The following is a 17,528-nucleotide window of genomic DNA, read 5'->3' as shown; positions in this document are numbered from 1 at the left end:
GCTTTTATGGTTTATCTGCTGGTTCTCTTTTATTTGTTGTCTGAAATATTTGGGCTGTAGAGACAAGCAAACAGGCTCAAACAATGACTTCTCCACTGCTTTAATTTATACCGGATACTAGAGCTATCATGAAGAATATAGGTTCAGCAAAGATTATAATAAAACATCTCGACTTTAGACAATTCATAGTGCTTATGTAGAAGGTAACTCGTCGTTTATTGAAGAGATTTTACCTCTGATACAGAAAGTTTCTTCAGATTTTATTAATTTCAAGCTTTTATTGCCACTGGTACAGCTGTTGACGTCCTGTTGCTTGTTGATTTAACACTTAGGATTCCATTAATGTTTTGTCTTCGTTTTTTTGTTTTTTTTATTTTTATTGAAAAAAAAATAAGCCATTTGGTTTTTAGAGACGACAGGTTTCTGCTTGGGAACCCATCCAACCATGCTATACTTTTTTAGATGTTTTCTAGTTGTATTTTTTAAACCTTTTATATACTAAATGAGGGAAATTAATCATTAAACGTAGCGCTTGGATGTTTTAGCATTTGCTTGGTCTAACGTTAAGATGAACTTATTGAGCCATTCAGCAGCAGACTGGTTAAGGTCTTGTGTAGTTGTTAATGATCTCTCTTACTGTATCATTTGGGACTGTAAATTGGTTGAAAGTCTACTTAAAATGTTTGACTTTTAGCTTCTTCCTTTATGAACCCCAAGGCCGGACTTTTCTTTTTACAAGGTTTTTGTCAATAATGATGGGATCGACCTGTTTTTTTTTTTGTTTGTTTTTTTAGGCATGTTGTAATACCTAAAACTATAGAAGGGAAACAGGGAGCTCCCTAAACCTTGACTGACCTAGACAGTATAGCAGATCAGAACATCAGGAGATTATGTGTCAGGAAGTCAAAGTGTAAAATCTAAAGCCTTGTGGTGTTACCATTAGATATCTGGTTGCCGTTCTCCACAGGGACAGGGCTCGGGGAGTGGAGAGAGTGGTTGTTGGCGTTCTTGTCTTGCAGCTGCAGAGATGGAGAGGTGGGCGCAGAGCCACTTTCTTCCCTCCCTGGCAGATTGATGTTAGAATTGAATCCTAGAAACAACCGAACCAGGGAAAAACACAATATATCCATAAACAAACCACATTTAGCATCAGTCAGAAAAAACATATAGATTTCAACATGTATACTGTACCCCCTTCCAAACTTCCTGCTATCCTTGTTAATCATCTGTAAAACGTAGAATACATTCTTAAAATAACTGCTATTTTTCTCGATTAAAATATTTGTGTAAACTCAATCTAACTTTATACTAATATCTTGTAAATTATAATGGAGATTTGGTGACCCCAGGATGCCAACCTTTGCTCCCAGATGATGATTTGATGAATTTTTATTATTGATCTGACTCTATGTGTAAGTTTATAAAAGTATCTATTTTCTTTTCATTTGTATCTGCCTTACTTGAAAGGCATGACCTCTTGCTTCGCCTATTTTGAGCAGTAACTGAGAGAGATGGCCTCTGTCTCACGTCATATCGATACTCCAGGTGAACAGAAAGTCATGAATCACAAAGTAAAAGTAAAAAAAAGTTGATCAACTTTAAAAAAAAAGAAAAGTGCAAATGAAAAAAAAATTGTTTCTTTCACCCATCCTCTCAAAAATTAATGATTTATTTATTTTAGGGCGTTTTGAAATCTTTTGCAAGGGTTGAGAATAATTGCAAAGGGTGCTACAATGTTAATTGATTATTTCTGGTGTAGACAGACTGCTAAATTGTCCCTAAAATGAAAACGTGGCTACTTATGTTAGCGTTCATCACTACTTTTGAACAACTTTGCAAGCTATTTAAAAAGCTTTCATTCCGGAAAACTGCTGCAGCTCCTCAAGGTTCACATGTGTTCGCAAACGGCACAAGTGACTCTGGATACATATATATATATATATATATATGTGTGTGTGTCAGTAGATCATCAGCTGCTGTCTCATACTGAGAATGTCTAGCTTTGGCCTCAGTACCCCAACCCCCACCCGGTAACGTGATACCTAAATATAAGCTCAGCAAACTCTACTCTCTAGATTCCAGAGTAAAAGTTTGTGTCTAAGAAGGACAAACGATCACGCCCGGTCCAAGTGAGATTCCAGGGAAGGTAGTAAAGTAAAACCGAATGCTAATCCATTTTATTTGTTTGAAATATGAGTTTTTCATGACACATATTTGCAAAAGAATCCCAAGACCACCTGCCTTCTTTCCTTGGCATTCCTGTGGTTTTCTCATACCGTGGAAGTGAGGAAGGGGAGGGGGCAGCAGGGTAGAGTCAGCTGTTCTTCACAGAGATGTCAGGGATAGCAACTGTAACCTCTGCCTGCTCCCCAGAGCTGCGTATCACATTCAGCCATTTAACTACCAAGAGGGAACGGAAGTGGCTTGTCCTGTTAAACCCATCGGCATCCCTATGCACTCAGATCTGAGGCGGCCGCTGCAGTCTGCCTGCTCTAAATACCCCACTGGCCACCTCTCTGTCACACACACCATTTTCCATGATGCCAGTGCTTTTGCTGCTCAAGTCCAGGTGCTGACGAAGACTCAAGTACAGGATGCGATGTGGGGCAAATGCGTCATCATATGCGCTTGCTCGCATACAGTGTCTTATAAGGTGCTCAGCGCCCCGCTCGCTGAACTTACCATTATAGAAGCATGACGCAACAGTTCGCTACGCAAACTGAGTGGCTCCTCAATAAGGCCTGGAAAAGATGATCATTTATTTGCACCAACAGCTATTTCTCCCACTCCGCTGTAGTTTTTTTTTTTTTTTTTTCTTTTTAACTTGCTCCACAGATATTCGACCAGGTTGTACTGTTCAACGCTTCGGAACATTCACACTCCCTTCAGCACAACATGAGTGAGCTGTTAAATATTTAATGCCTATTCCTCATCATTCTACTGCTCATACATTATTAACAACGCCCCGAGTTATATGCTCTGAGGAAACAGCTGAATTTCTATCTTCCCTGATAGGATAGAGTTCTGCTAAGATTGCATCAAAATAGAATATTTACAACACCACAAAGCAATCTCTTTTTTGGGTTTGCATACTCTGACCTGGTGACCTTTCACTGCACCGACTGAGTGTGACAAAAATGTTTGCCCTACTTTTTTTTTTTTTTTTTTTTTTCGTAATTTTGTCTGCACTGCATGTTGCCCACTGAGTTGCTTCACACAATAACCCAGAACTTGTACTGGCTATTGTGTGATAACTGGGGGGGTATGCAAGTTCGATCATCAGTCAACATGTCAGAAAGCAGACGTAGAAGCCGAGGGGCTGTAACAAATAGGCTTGTGCAAGTGTGCTAACAAGGGTGGCTATTGCAACATCTGAAGAGAAATATTGGGGCTTCTATTGCAGATGTCAGAGTGTCTGCTGTCCCAACCTCTTACACAACCCTTTATGTTGTAAACCGACACCCACATACGAAATGAGGTGTTATCTAAAGCAATGCTTCTACTGTGGAGTAGGGGCTCAGTGGAACGTTATTGAGTCTTTGATCATTGACCTGGTCCAATGGAAAATCTAGATATCAGACAAGATTCAATGTTAAAACAACTGCACTAATATACACAGTTATATGAATGCACAAATTTATGCATGCCCCTACATGAATTAAAGAAGTATACGCTCACAAAAGGACAAAAATTATTGGTCATCTAGTCAAATCTTGAATGAACATTAATACGCACATGTGGTGGCCTGGCTTTGTATCTTCGGATTCCCCCACAGGGTAAAGCCGCATACCTTTAGAAACTGACTTCCATTCTAAATTAAAGAGTGGCTTCTTTCATACATTTTCTGAATATTCAGTAATTTCTGGCTGTTTGTACAGAGGATGTGAAACAGAGTACAGGAACACCATCAGTGACTTTGTGAACTGGTGTAGCCCCAATCATCTGCAGCGTCACGACACAACACAAGACCAAGAAATGATTCTGGACTTTAGAAGGTGGAGGTCCATACCGGCTCCAATTACTATATAATAACAACCTCCATCCTCTTTAAGCAGCATGTAACAGTTTGTAAAATGTCCTAAACTCAGGACATTTTACATAAAAGCGCTTTCATTTACAGGCCTCATCCTTCGGCGGAGCAGGACAGAACTCTACAGGATTTAATTCCTGCTATGCAACCATTTGGCTCTTTATTAAACAATAAAAAGATGGATAATTAATTCCCTCATTCATTTATCTTAATACAAATTTAATTTGCAAGGGGATTAGCCTTACATGTTTGAGCCAGAGTTAGACTCCAAAGTCCAAAGTTGGACACCCAATGAATGACAAAGATGAAGGAATGATTGTTGAAAAAACTTTTTCTATATATATCCCTTCATCCATCTGACTGGTTTCTATGTAAATTTCTCACTTGTAAAATTAGACAACAGCGTTTTCTGCCTGTGCCACCTTTGATAGTTATTTATCAATGCATTGGCATTGCAGGTATTCTGACTTATGTATTGGCTTGTCAAAGCCACTTATCTCTTGTTACTTTAAAGCCGTGGGATTGTTTTACTACCAGTGGAATAATGGCGATGGTATAGGCTGTACTGCATATGAAAGCATGGCACCGCTAATAGATAGGATCACGCTCTTGGCTTTCTAGCAGAAGTATCTAAGACATTTACATGTAGAAGCTTGTTACACACTATCTATTGATGGCTGTATATAATTGGCAAATTTTAGACATATATACATAGCTTTTATTACTATTACACATCTCGACACGTGATATTTCTGCGTTACTGTCTCCACAGCGGCTGCTCAGACTGCTGCTGGCTGCGGGCCCGACATTGCACACTATTTGTAGCTCTTGCCCAACCACGTTGTGTGTGTTTTTTTATTATTTGGTATGTATGTCTGCTCTTTGCCCTCTTAATTGCCCCTCAGAGATTAATAAAGTTTGGTTTTTTGTACTCTCATTCTGTTTAAGGAGTGTTTTTTTTAGCTTGCTTGAATAATTAATTACAAGAAAATGGCGAAACAAATAAAAACAAACCTATTTTTTCGCATGTGATTGTTGGTAATAAACTACACTTTAGGCGATTGAATTCACAAAACGGTCTGCCTAGTGGCTGTAAAGCATGTTAAAACAATGAGCGGCGAATTGTCAACACACCTCCATCTCTGATTTTGCGACCAGGTGTCGACTTCCTCAGCAGGCTGCGTCCTGAGCTGAATAGTGTGTTGAGCTCATCTAAGGGGCTGGTCAGGGGTCTGCCATTGGCTGGGTTAAAGAGCAGAGGTGACGATGAGCATGAGTGCGCCCTCCGTGGCTCAGGTCGGGACATCTTCCCAGGAGAGTAGGGAGGCGGCTTCCCCAGTGGCTCCACACCTGCCCTTTGTGAGGAGCTTTTGGGGGAGTCTGAGCTTCCAGTGACAGATGCTGCACGAGTCAGAGCCAGGAAGTTGGCCTCGGGTGGGAAGGGGAAGTGTGAGGGTGGTCTGTAGGGAGGAGGTGGCGCGCTTGGGGGAGGAGGGGGAGGTGGAGGGGTGAGTGGAGGGGTAGACTTCTTTTCTGGCATGAGGACAGTAAGACTAGGTGAAGAATCAGCCCTCTGGCGTGAAAACTGTGGGGACAGAGGGCTGTCTGGGCCGGTGGCATAGTTCAGGTTCGTCTCAAACACCGGCAGCTTCTTGACCTCCAAGGGGGTGAGGGGTGACTCATCTGAAGCAGGAGAGCAGGTAACAGGGGAGGGGGGAAACACCAGGAGAGGGGGGCGGTGAGGGAGCAAGTTGGGGAAGGGAGCGGGGATATCGCAGCTGCCATCTTTGCCTAGCTGAGCCTTGGGAGTGCCACTGCTCGAGAGGCTCTGTGTGTGAGCAACATCCATAACGGCAGTGGCACTCGCTGGTGTTTGCTTGCTCTCCCCGCTTTTTGGAGGAGACAACCCCAGTCCGATCAGGCCCAAGGTGAGGGTTTGCAGCTTGGCTGCCTTGGTGATTGCAGGAGCAGGAACTCCAGCACCTTCAGCTGGGAGATACTTCATCTCCTCATAGACGGCTTCTGAGTCGACCAGGTCTGGGCTGTCAGGAGGTTCCTGGAGGCTCCGAGTCCGTGGCTGAGATCCTAACATTTCTATGTATACATCCTCTTCATCTTGGCCCTTATATAAGCTGAGTGGGACCCCTTTTGGAGCATCTAAAGAGGCTGCTCTCTGCATCAGGCCTCCAAATCCTCCAAACCCCCCACCACGAGAAAGCAGGGCCATCTTTACATCAGCAGGGCGCAGTTGATGGAGCTGGGGTGCCACAGCATTAATCTCCTCGTATGAGCCTGTCAGCTTAGTGTTAGGGCTGCGCTTGGGTTTGGGCGGCGGTACCTTTCTCATGGTTGTGTAGTCATCACTGTGGGGACGAGGCTTGGCTGAGGAAATAACAAAAATAAGGGATTTCAAAACAAAGCAAGTTAAGGCAATGTGTAAGATCAAAAAAGCGCCTGCACCCTATGTTAGCTTGTGGGTTTTTGAAACATATTTAGATATATCAAAATTTATGAATTTTAGAAAACATGTATAACTAATATGTATTAATTAGTTTATGTAACAAGACAACAAGCAATGAAACATATAACAAGTAGTGAAGGACTGGCTTTTACTTCCACTTAAAACGGCACACAAGCGCAAATGATGAATATGCTGTTACTCAACATCCTGAAGGAGGGTTGCCAAGATGTTAAAATAAGTCAGCAAAACTCCTAAAATGAAATCACAGGACCTACAGCAGGCTCTTTCTGCTGTTGATATGAGAGTGCATGCCTGTACAATTAGAAAGAGACTGCACATGTTTAACTAGCCTGAGAGGTGTGCAAGAAGGAAACCTTTGCTATTTTAGAAAAACATAAAGGCCAGACTAAGGTTTATTAGAGAAGGAATAGAAAATGACCACTTCTTCGGTTATAATACTCTTTGGACAGAGGAGTCTACAATTTTAATATTCGGGCGTAAGAACAGAGGCAAAGTCTGGTAAGCTCGCCTTCATAGAATCCAACATCAATCCTACGGCATATCAGAGGGTACTTGACATCAATATCTGAACAATTGTTTTAAAAGAAGTAAATATTTATTGGGATCCCGTTTCATTCCTGAATTGGAGATGCATTAATCACAGTTTTGTGGCATATTTACAATCTCCACTTTTTTTTTTTTTTTTACGTTAACCTACTGATACCAATTTAGTCAATTCAGATTTCTCTTTAAGATTTACAATCAACAGCATTTAAGAGGTTTCTTTCTTGAAACTGCACTGTGACCAACCATAAAGGAGCAGAGGTAACGTTACACAGCCTATCAGTGAGAAGTCGCGCTGAGGCCAGGTTTTACTAATTTAAAACAAAAACGTTTAGAGTAATCTTGGTTGAAGTTCTTTTGTGGGCTGCTCTTTATGCACAGCATTGAAACAGGAAATATGTAGATAACGAGTGAGAGAAGACAGACTGCTGAACTGAGGACAAATTGCTTCCATTTATAAGGCACTGACTCTAGAGCTGCATCATGCACCACCCCTGGAGTGAAAATTGAAACTGTTAAGCTGCATCTTATCTTAGCGATCGATGTAGTTAGTGCAGCTAGTATTACTAAACCATCAATCTGAGTGTGTACGGCATATCAGCGGGAACAAAGACTCTAAATACAGCATGTTAAATTGCAACAGGAATATTTACCACTATTGTAGCGGCCTGAATAATTAGACAAACTTCCATCTGCAGAAAACAGTGTCCTTTTAAATAGCATTTTACACCTTTGTTTTTTTCCCCCCTCAAACTTCCACACCCAAAAATGTTAATGGACCCATAACTGATCAGGTGATTTGAGTAATGGGAAAAGGGTGGGATTCTTTTTAGATTTTGACCCTGTAACACTAAATGAGCCAATTTTGATCACTAGCGGATATCTAACGACAAGCTAAAATAATACACTATTTGTTGTACAGTAGAGGTGACATACAGAGTGCGAAATACGGGGGGGTTCGGGGGGGCTCAACCCCCCCGATTAACCCATAAGACCCCCTGAAAGCCTCAAAAGCAAAATTTAAAGGAGGTCTTAAATTGTGTCAAAAAAATTAAAAATGAATTTTTTTTTGTCACTAATGGTCACTAAAAATTTTTTAAGCTCAACATGTCCAGTATTTAAAATTCAAAACATTTATTCACAAATATCAGAATTAGAATCAGACATACTTTAATAATCCCAGGGGGAAATATGTTCTGTTTTTTGCCAAGTGGAGCCAGCCAATCCTATTCGCGGATGCAAATTAGCCACGTGCGTGCCAAACAGAAGAAAGACGTAACGTTGACAACAATTAATACTAAAAATTTTTCTATTTTAGTATTAGGAACTGATCTTATCTGTTGTGCCTATGCACTTTATCTGTTTCACTGTTGGTGAATGAAAAACGTCCTCTCGAGTCCTTGTATGTCTGGTGAATGTGAAGAATTGACATTAAAGCTAACTTTGACTTTGACATTGTAATGTTATAGGCCTACTGCATATTGAGAAAATTTACATCGGTTTTGCGCAACAATGGGGAGATGGGGAGATGGGGAGATGGGGGGGACCCCCCCCCCCCCAAATATTGACAGGTATTTCGCACACTGGTGACATACCTGTTGGGTCACTGGGGGACAGCTGAGACTTAGGCGGACTTCCAGCCGGTGAACCGGACCCCTCTAGATTACAGCTTTCTTTGGGAGCCATCGTCAACCCTGCGCTAACAGCTTCATAAGATGCACTGAGGCGGGTGTTGGGGTCCCTCTTTGGTTTGGGAGGAGGTTGCTTGCGAGGAGAGGAAAGACTCCCGTTCCCTGGTCCGTCCTCACTGTTCTGAGCTGCCTGCTGAAAGGCTGGTTTGATTGGTGGACTAGTAGAGAAATGGACCAGACTGTCCACAGCGAGGGGAATGGGCACAGAGCTAGAACGAAAGTGGCGAATAATTCTGCTTCCCCCGTTGATGTGACCCTCATGGACTTTTCCGCTCTTCTCCACCATCCTGTAAAATAACATAATGGGTATGAGGCAGTGACAGATATTTTGCCAAATAAGAAAAAAAAAAAAAGCTTTCATGCATGATTAAAATTACTAAAGTCCCTATCTTTAGTACTACCCTAAAGTCACTTTTGTCCTTCAACATAAGGAGAAATTCTTCTTTCTAAAACAACTGTGTTTTTTGATTTATTAAGTAAGTATATTAGCATATTTAGCATACTTAAAACATAAACATGCTTTGAGTATCATTCAAAAACTAAAAGAAGCAATTTGATGAAAACAATCAGAGATTAGGATTTAAATATAATCTCCTTAGTGTAATTGGATAACATCTATCTTGATATTTCCTCTGCTAATCTGGGGTAGCCATCTGCTGCTTCTGCGATTGCAGGCGGGGGGTAACTGAGCATGTGTGAAGAGGTGGATCAAGGAGGGCATTTTAAGAAACCAGGATGGAAATTAGGCAAACACGACTCCTCTGATAGTACACCACATGATAACATTTTACTTGTTAGCCGCTGCGCTCCTGTCTCAGCAGCAGATGTTATGAAAATAAAGACAGAGAAAGAATACACAAATCAGGAGGGTATTCTCTTACAGGAAGTCCTGAGGTGTAATTTGCAACTTTTTTTTTGTTCCGGGAAAACGTAGGACACCCTCATAGGGGATTCAATGACAGTGAGCTGGCCAGGTCCTGCTGCAGAAACCCATTCCAAAACTCCTCTCTAAGAGTGCTGTATATGTTTTATGGCAAACATGTCTTCTGCTCTGTTCTCCTTGCATACTTCTTTTCTCACGTCTTTTTCTAATTGTACAGACAACCCTGTGTCCCCCGGGGGATCCTGTGGGGGGTACTCCGGGAGTATGGAGTACCGGACCCTTTAATAAGGGCTGTCAGGTCTCTGTATGACCGGTGTCAGAGTCTGGTCCGCATTGCCGGCAGTAAGTCGGACTCGTTTCCGGTGAGAGTTGGACTCCGCCAAGGCTGCCCTTTGTCACCGATTCTGTTCATAACTTTTATGGACAGAATTTCTAGGCGCAGCCAAGGTGTTGAGGGGATCCGCTTTGGTGGCCTTAGGATTGCGTCTCTGCTATTCGCGGATGACGTGGTCCTATTGGCTTCATCAGGGCGTGATCTACAGCTCTCACTGGAGCGGTTCGCAGCCGAGTGCGAAGCGGCCGGGATGAAGATCAGTGCCTCCAAATCCGAGACCATGGTCTTGAACCGGAAAAGGGTAGAGTGCCTTCTCCGGGTTGGGGAGGATGTCCTGCCCCTAGTGGAGGAGTTCAAGTATCTTGGGGTCTTGTTCACGAATGAGGGGAAGATGGAGCGGGAGATCGACAGGCGGATTGGTGCAGCGTCTGCTGTGAAGCGGGCGCTGTACCGATCCGTTGTGGTGAAGAGAGAGCTGAGCCAAAAGGCGAAGCTCTCGATTTACCGGTCGATCTACGTTCCTACCCTCATCTATGGTCACGAGCTTTGGGTCGTGACCGAAAGAACGAGATCCCGGATACAAGCGGCTGAAATGAGTTTTCTCCGTAGTGTGTCTGGGCTCTCCCTTAGAGATAGGGTGAGGAGCTCAGTCATCCGGGGAGGACTCAGAGTAGAGCCGCTGCTCCTCCACGTCGAGAGGAGCCAGTTGAGGTGGCTCGGGCATCTGGTCAGGATGCCTCCTGGACGCCTCCCTGGAGAGGTGTTCCGGGCACGTCCCACCGGGAGGAGACCCAGGGGAAGACCCAGGACACGCTGGAGGGACTATGTCTCCCGGCTGGCCTGGGAACGCCTTGGGATTCCTCCTGAGGAGCTGGCCCAAGTGGCTGGGGAGAGGGACGTCTGGGCCTCCCTACTGAAGCTGCTACCCCCGCGACCCGACCCCGGATAAGCGGAAGACAACGGACGGACGGACGGACAGACAACCCTTTTTACAAAGACTGCTGTAGATGCTGCTGTATGACATTCTGGGCTGTTTTGGAGACTTCTTTCAGCATCTTGCAGTCGTCTCTTGGGGTGAATTTGCTCAGATGACAAAAGCTGGGCCCGTTAACAACTGTTTTAATTTCCTATACCTTAAAGTTTTTCCATACAGAGAAATGACTGATTTTAAATCCTTTTGAAACCTCTTTAAACCACCTTCATCGAATTCATAAGCTGCTACATGCTTCTTTCTGAAGGTCTCAGCTTTTTTATTCTCAGCATAGTGTTCACACTAAGTTCAACAATTAGGAACATACTATTTTAAATTTCTAAGGTTTAAACAGGACAAACCTTCATTAAAATATTGAGTAAAAATGTTTGATTTTATTGTGTGTACCTGATATGATACACCTGCATATAATGTTAGCTTATTTAAGAGAAAATAAATGTAGGGGTGTCCACATATGTCAATTCCCAGAAATTAAATTTCTTTAATTACAAAAGTGTGAAAAACTATGTTCGTCAATTTTTTAGCGTAATTATGATGGTTCAGTAAAAATACTTCCAATTTCCAGTGTTGTCAGAATTGATATGAAATATTTTTTTATCATTAAATAGCCTAGAAAATCACAAAACCTTTATTGGTTGCCCAATATTTTCACAAAATGACAATTCGACGATCCTATAGTGGCGCAACAAAGAAACAGTTTTGGAGTTGCTTGTTGTGTTGATGTGGCCAACATAAAAAAAATGCCTTTTTATTCTGTGGGTTTATAAAACTACCCTACAGATTTTTTAGAGACCAGGTTTTAAAATGTTTGTGTGATAATAATATCAATCATTATAAGCACCACGAGGTAATATGACACAACTTTTTAACTGCACTAACGGTATCTAAACTGCTCTAAATGTCTCTTATTCACGGCTGTCTTGCACTAAAGTAAAGGGTATTTCACTTTATTTAAGAAATTTAGACTTCATTTGATCATAACTGGTTCAAAACCAAAATTACATAGATCAAATCTAAGATAAACAAATATATAGTTAACAGAGATTCTTTAAAATACAGTTTAAGTTTGATGAAACCCCTGTTTTTATTTGTGAAAACAAAAAAATATATATATTTTTAGTGGTTTTTGTAGGTAGCTCCTCCGCAGAATGAGACAACCATAAATTTACAATATATAGCCAAGTCAAATTTGGACTGAATTATTCAACATTAAATAAAGATTCTTTATAACACCGTTTGTGATTTGTACAAAGAAGGTCTTGAGTTTTCTCTAAACCATTGTTAGAATTTCCTAATTTTTTTTTGTTATCAACCCAACAATGTTTTTCATCTAATCTAATGAGCTGGATGTACCTTAAGCTCCTGGTAATTATCACTGAGGACAGCACTAATCAACAACACTGATATGTTTGTTTAAGCATGCGCGTCAGAAAAGCACAGACGATAAAATATATCTTTCTTTAAAGTATTTATTATTTTTTAATAATATAAGCTAATTTGTGCTCAAATGAATTTGGCAGATGACTTTAAAAACTAAGGTCAAGCAGTTAGCAGTGTCTCAGAAGAGCTTCCTCGTATCCACTTAACTTTCTCTTTACCCATTTGGATTTCTTCTGCTTGTTTGGTCAGAATGAGGTGAAGTTTAGAGTCGAGTGATGTTTCAGTGATGCAACACTATAAGATCTGACAACGCAGATCATTATTTGACCATCTATCATGAAGCTTACAATTAAAGGTCTCGAGCACAGAGGTGTCCAATGACATCATTAATCGCAAAACACCTGCCCCTTCTCCATTAACTTGCAGAAACATAAGTGCACTCAATTAAACAAACAAACATGTTTAGAAGGGCAAATGTTTCCAGAGTAAAATAATAAATCTTGCTGGTGGCAGAACCTGCAAATTGTTTGCCAGTGTGCAGGCGAACTGAGCTAGCAATAACTTATAAGGTTGTCATAATTAGCTCACTGAGTTAGCTTGCAGTTACTGTCAGAGGCAGGAGATTGCTGGGAAATGGAATTTGATTGGCTGTGCTCGCGACCCCATGAGGGATAAGCACGCATATATAATGGATGGATGGATTGGCTGTGCTTCCGTGTACTAAACAAAAATCACAGAGATGTTTACTCAAGTTATCATACTGGGAGAATCTTATGCTACCGCTGTTGCTGCTTTAACTGAAACCCTAGGAAAAGAAATCAAATCAAATCAATCAAAACCTGAACAAGAATAAAGCAGTTGTCAAAAAGAAAGCAAACCCACCTTCAGATCAAATTGAACGCATAACTTGTGGTTGTGTTTGCTAATTTACCTCCTGACTGGCTGATCCTCCTCTTTGCCCACTGGCTCGGGCCTTTCACCAAGCGGTGGGCTGCTACTGCGGGTGTTGAGCTGGCCATTGCCATGGCAGCGCAGACGGTCACTCTCCCGTGCAATGTCAGATGCATTTTGTATTACCAGCTGGTCGTAGGTCCGTAGCCCCATGTCTTCGGCTCCCTGCAGGAAACGCTGCGCGCTGCACTCCTCTTTGTGCTGCAGCGACAGCCTGTGACTGACCTGTTGCCTGGCCAGCCAGCCACGAATCACTGAGACACAGACAGGGGACGAGGAAGGTGTCAGACATCCACAGAAGGCGCGCAGGAGCTCGTCTGGTAATGGTTGCGTGGTACCTTTCTGACAGGTGATGATCTTTTTGTGAAGCTGGTAGCAACGGTCATTGAGCTGGTCAGCCTGCCAGTATCTCAGGAACACTTTACTATTGCCCATCTAGACGCACACAATACACACATTATGAGTTATTCCGCATTACTCAAACCCGGCCTGGCTGTTTTCTGCTGACATCTCAGAAGGGTGTGTGAATGCAGAGATGGGAGTGCAGTGATGTGGCAATAATTTATTATAATTAGTGGGAGTGGAGTATATTCACTTTCGGGATTCCGGGGTCATTCTGGTTGGCAACACAGGTCGTTCTATACAAGGTGCATGAAACTGATCACTGATGACTAATGCAACACCAGCTTCATAGAGAACTAGTGTGTGTTAAACAGGGCTGCATTAGAAGAGTCTGCAAGGCATTGTGGGGGTGTGTGCGCGCCTGCGTTTGACCTGCAGGGTCACTTATTCAGACACAACAGGAGTGTAGCAGACAGGACAGAGTGAGGGGTGGAGGGGTTTGTGTTCCTGTGCATGCGTGTGTGAGCAGAATTATGATGAGGCCGGACAGCTGGAACGGGCTGTCTAGATTCCATGGGATCTTTCAAACAGAGGGTCAGGGATTAAGTCAAATCTTTTGTCACTGATTGAGACAAAAACAAAACAGAAGAAGCAGCAAAGCGTGCACACAAACACACCTGCCATCCTTGGAGTTTGGACTGCTGCAGGACGGAACGACACTTCTCCTCTGCCGACAACTTCTTCTTGTCTCCCAAAGTTGGGGCTATGAGGTCCTTGTATCTGAAGACACCAACAGCAGCAAAAACAACATGAGGCGTTAGAGCTGCAGAGTTAAACACGCTGTGTTGAGAACTTTCCACGAGACAGGGTCTCTTTTGGAAACAATGGAATCAAAGGTCAGTGGGGTTGCACAGTGGACCAGCCAAAGAGCATCTGTTCCCGTTGCCGTCGTCCTTGGTTACACTTGCTATGAATGATCAACTGGCTTGTGTTAAGCTGCTTGTTTTCTGCAGAGATGTTGAAGATGGAAAAGATACTGAACAACGTAGTCTTTTAAATAGCTAAATTGATTGTATAAACATGGATTAAAGAGTGTAAGTGGGGCAGTGGCTGGAATATTTGAGGCAAACTGATGCTGATTAGTGTTTGTTGTAAATTTTCCATGAATTTTGACATGTTAAAGTAATTTACAGCCTGTTAGCAGACAAGCAGCACATAAATATATTGTTTTATGCAGAGATTAACTATTCGTTCTGCCATGATATAAAGTTAATCTCCAGGATGAATGTAAAGGGTGTAAATTATAATTATCTCCATAAAAAAAAAATTAAGACAGTTCCACTGCAGATTTACCCTAAATTATAAAGGCTCCAAAGAAGATGCACACATCTGATAATGCACCAAAATGTGTAACTTATATAATCAATCACAACACAGTTTCCCTGCAATTCATGAAATGATTCTTTGCATAAGGACTCTGTTCATATATTCATATATTCACATCAGGACACAAAAACCAAAGCTGCTTGAAGAAATTGGCTGTTGTTCATTTTTCATTAAATTTTTCTCGTTGATAAAATGGCTTGTTGTGTTTTCTAAACAATAAGATACAACATATTTCCATCTGTAAAAAAAAGGCAGAGGTGATCAAATGCTCAGGAGGTATTTTAAAATTAAATAGACTTAGAAATGACATTATATAATTAAATCACAACAAGTGAAATGTGAATTATATAATTCAAGGATTTTTAAACAACTGAGACTCATCATATCACAAATTTGTGCGTACAGGTAACTTTTGTATTTTCCTCAGTTCGAACATTTTTTTTTGGTTAAACTCATGTGACAATCAAACACAATGAAATACACTCAAAAGTGATTGAGTGGAGATTTTGAGTTGAAATACAAGGCTACATGGTGTTTAGAAATCAATATATGGAAATTTTGAGGGAGGTTGAGGTTACATTTCCACAACTGAGGAAGTTTTTACATATGTAGACATTTTCCTATAAAAAACAAGCAAGGCTTAATAGTGTAAGCACATGCAAAAATCAGCTTTCAACGAAAACATAACACAAATTGTCAAATGTTTTCAAGTTATCAAAACAATATTTTTTTTTGAAATAATACAATTACAGAACTTCTAGAGTGGTGCAGTATTACTGAAAGAAATAGTAGATAAATAATTGTTGCTTATGATGCCAACATCGACATGAAAGAATTCTGTTACCCGCTGGCAAGCAGTATAACTGAAGGTTGTAACTTACTGCCTGGGAGGAGTCAAACTTATTGCTCTCTCTTAAATTTTAATCGAAACCTTTGTATACAGGCTAATATTAATGACAACTGATTTCAGTGAAATTTCAGCTTTTTGAGTCCATGCCTGGGAGTGGCAAAAATCAAACACAAAACATGCATAAAGAAAACATTCAGTAAGGCTCAGCGTTCTGCACTTCAGTCTACTCTGATACATACTGGTCCAAGTCAGATACCTTAACATCTCTTCTTCTACCCCAGGTCACTATTGATTGTCAACAGAAGAAGGGGTTTGTGGGTCCCTGAATGCACCAAAGGCGCCTTCTGGCACTTGTAGTGTTTGTTGAGATTGCACTGTTCACCAGCGGGACAGCTCTAGTAGACATGTAGAATTATCTTGTGAGGCACATATAATTACAGTTTTAATTACAAAGCTTGACACCTGCTGTCTAGATAAAATACAGTGCAACTAATTACCTTAAGAAGTCACTGATTAGTAAATAGAATCCACCCGTGAATAACATAATCTCTCTATTAATCTATCTGTTTAGTAAAGGACCCGGCAGACTGTCAGACAAACAGCATTATGAAGGCACACAGCAGCAGACGTGTCAAGGAGAAAGTTGTGGAGATGTTTTAAAACAGGGTTCGGTCATTGAACAATATCCCAAGCTTTAAACATCTCACAGAGCACAGTTCAATCCATCATCTGAAAATGGAAAGCGTGCAGCACAACTGCATACCTACAAAGACGTGGCTGTCCATGTGAACTGACAGGCTGGATAAGAAAAGCATTGTTCACAGAAGCATTCAAGAGGCCCAAATTAACTCTGGCACAGCTTCACAGATCCATAGCTCAGGTGGTATAGTCTACTGGTATGACAACTATTAGTTGTGTAGCCTATTCCAAAAATGGAATCTTTATAGAAGAGTGGCAAGAAAAACGCCTTTGTTGAAAGAAAGGCATACGGAGTCCCATTACCATTTTAACTATTATCCATGTAGAAGACGCAGCAAGATTATAAGAATATCCTCTATTCATGTGAGAAAGACATGTCATTTTTTGGCTTACATGCAAAATGCTGTATGTGGTAGAAAACTAACACTGCACACCATCCACAACACATCCTAATAGTAAAACATGGTGATGGCAGCATCATGGTCAGAGGGTACTTTTCTTCAGCAGGAACAGCGATGCTGCTCTCAGCTGATGGGAATTGAGGAAGAAAACCTGTTTGGGGATGCAGATATATTAAGATTCAGATCAACAACTCTAAACATATAGCCAGCGATATGATGGAACAGCTTACACAAAACTCCATAAAAATACATATAAGTTTGTGGTCGTAACATGACAAAATACGAAAAACTTAAAAGACTGAATGCTTTTGCATGTATGCAATGTCATCTACATTTAGCTTTATAACCCACACAAGAAAATTAAGCTAATTTTGCATGATCTTTAAATACTAAAATTATCTTGGGGCTTGGGTGAGATTAATGAAAGTATGCTATGTTTTAGCCTCAATTACTTTAATTAAATCTTGTCTGTAAATGATGTGAATATTAACCTGGGAATGTGGAGCAGGAAATAGCCGACGATACTACACGTGTGATGAAGTAAACAAAAGGAGCAGATGGTTGG

The 17,528-nt window shown here is 41.3% G+C and overlaps 1 protein-coding gene across 1 annotated transcript in view; it reads right to left on the bottom strand.

Annotated features, from left to right (window-relative positions):
- Nucleotides 1-17,528, bottom strand: part of LOC118556331 (unconventional myosin-XVI-like) — a 48,455-nt gene that overhangs the window by 10,997 nt on the left and 19,930 nt on the right. The window contains exons 7-12 of the mRNA XM_036132427.1: nucleotides 14,305-14,407; nucleotides 13,624-13,720; nucleotides 13,266-13,539; nucleotides 8,651-9,033; nucleotides 5,165-6,412; nucleotides 938-1,090 (exon numbers count right to left, since the gene is read on the bottom strand). Coding sequence (XP_035988320.1) covers nucleotides 938-1,090; nucleotides 5,165-6,412; nucleotides 8,651-9,033; nucleotides 13,266-13,539; nucleotides 13,624-13,720; nucleotides 14,305-14,407 — 2,258 coding nt within the window. The remainder of the gene's footprint in view (nucleotides 1-937; nucleotides 1,091-5,164; nucleotides 6,413-8,650; nucleotides 9,034-13,265; nucleotides 13,540-13,623; nucleotides 13,721-14,304; nucleotides 14,408-17,528) is intronic.

Source organism: Fundulus heteroclitus, unplaced genomic scaffold (genome assembly GCF_011125445.2).
Source record: "Fundulus heteroclitus isolate FHET01 unplaced genomic scaffold, MU-UCD_Fhet_4.1 scaffold_502, whole genome shotgun sequence".
NCBI lineage: Eukaryota > Metazoa > Chordata > Actinopteri > Cyprinodontiformes > Fundulidae > Fundulus > Fundulus heteroclitus.
Note: the sequence above shows the minus strand (reverse complement) of the source record. Positions and strands in the feature narration are given on the sequence as shown.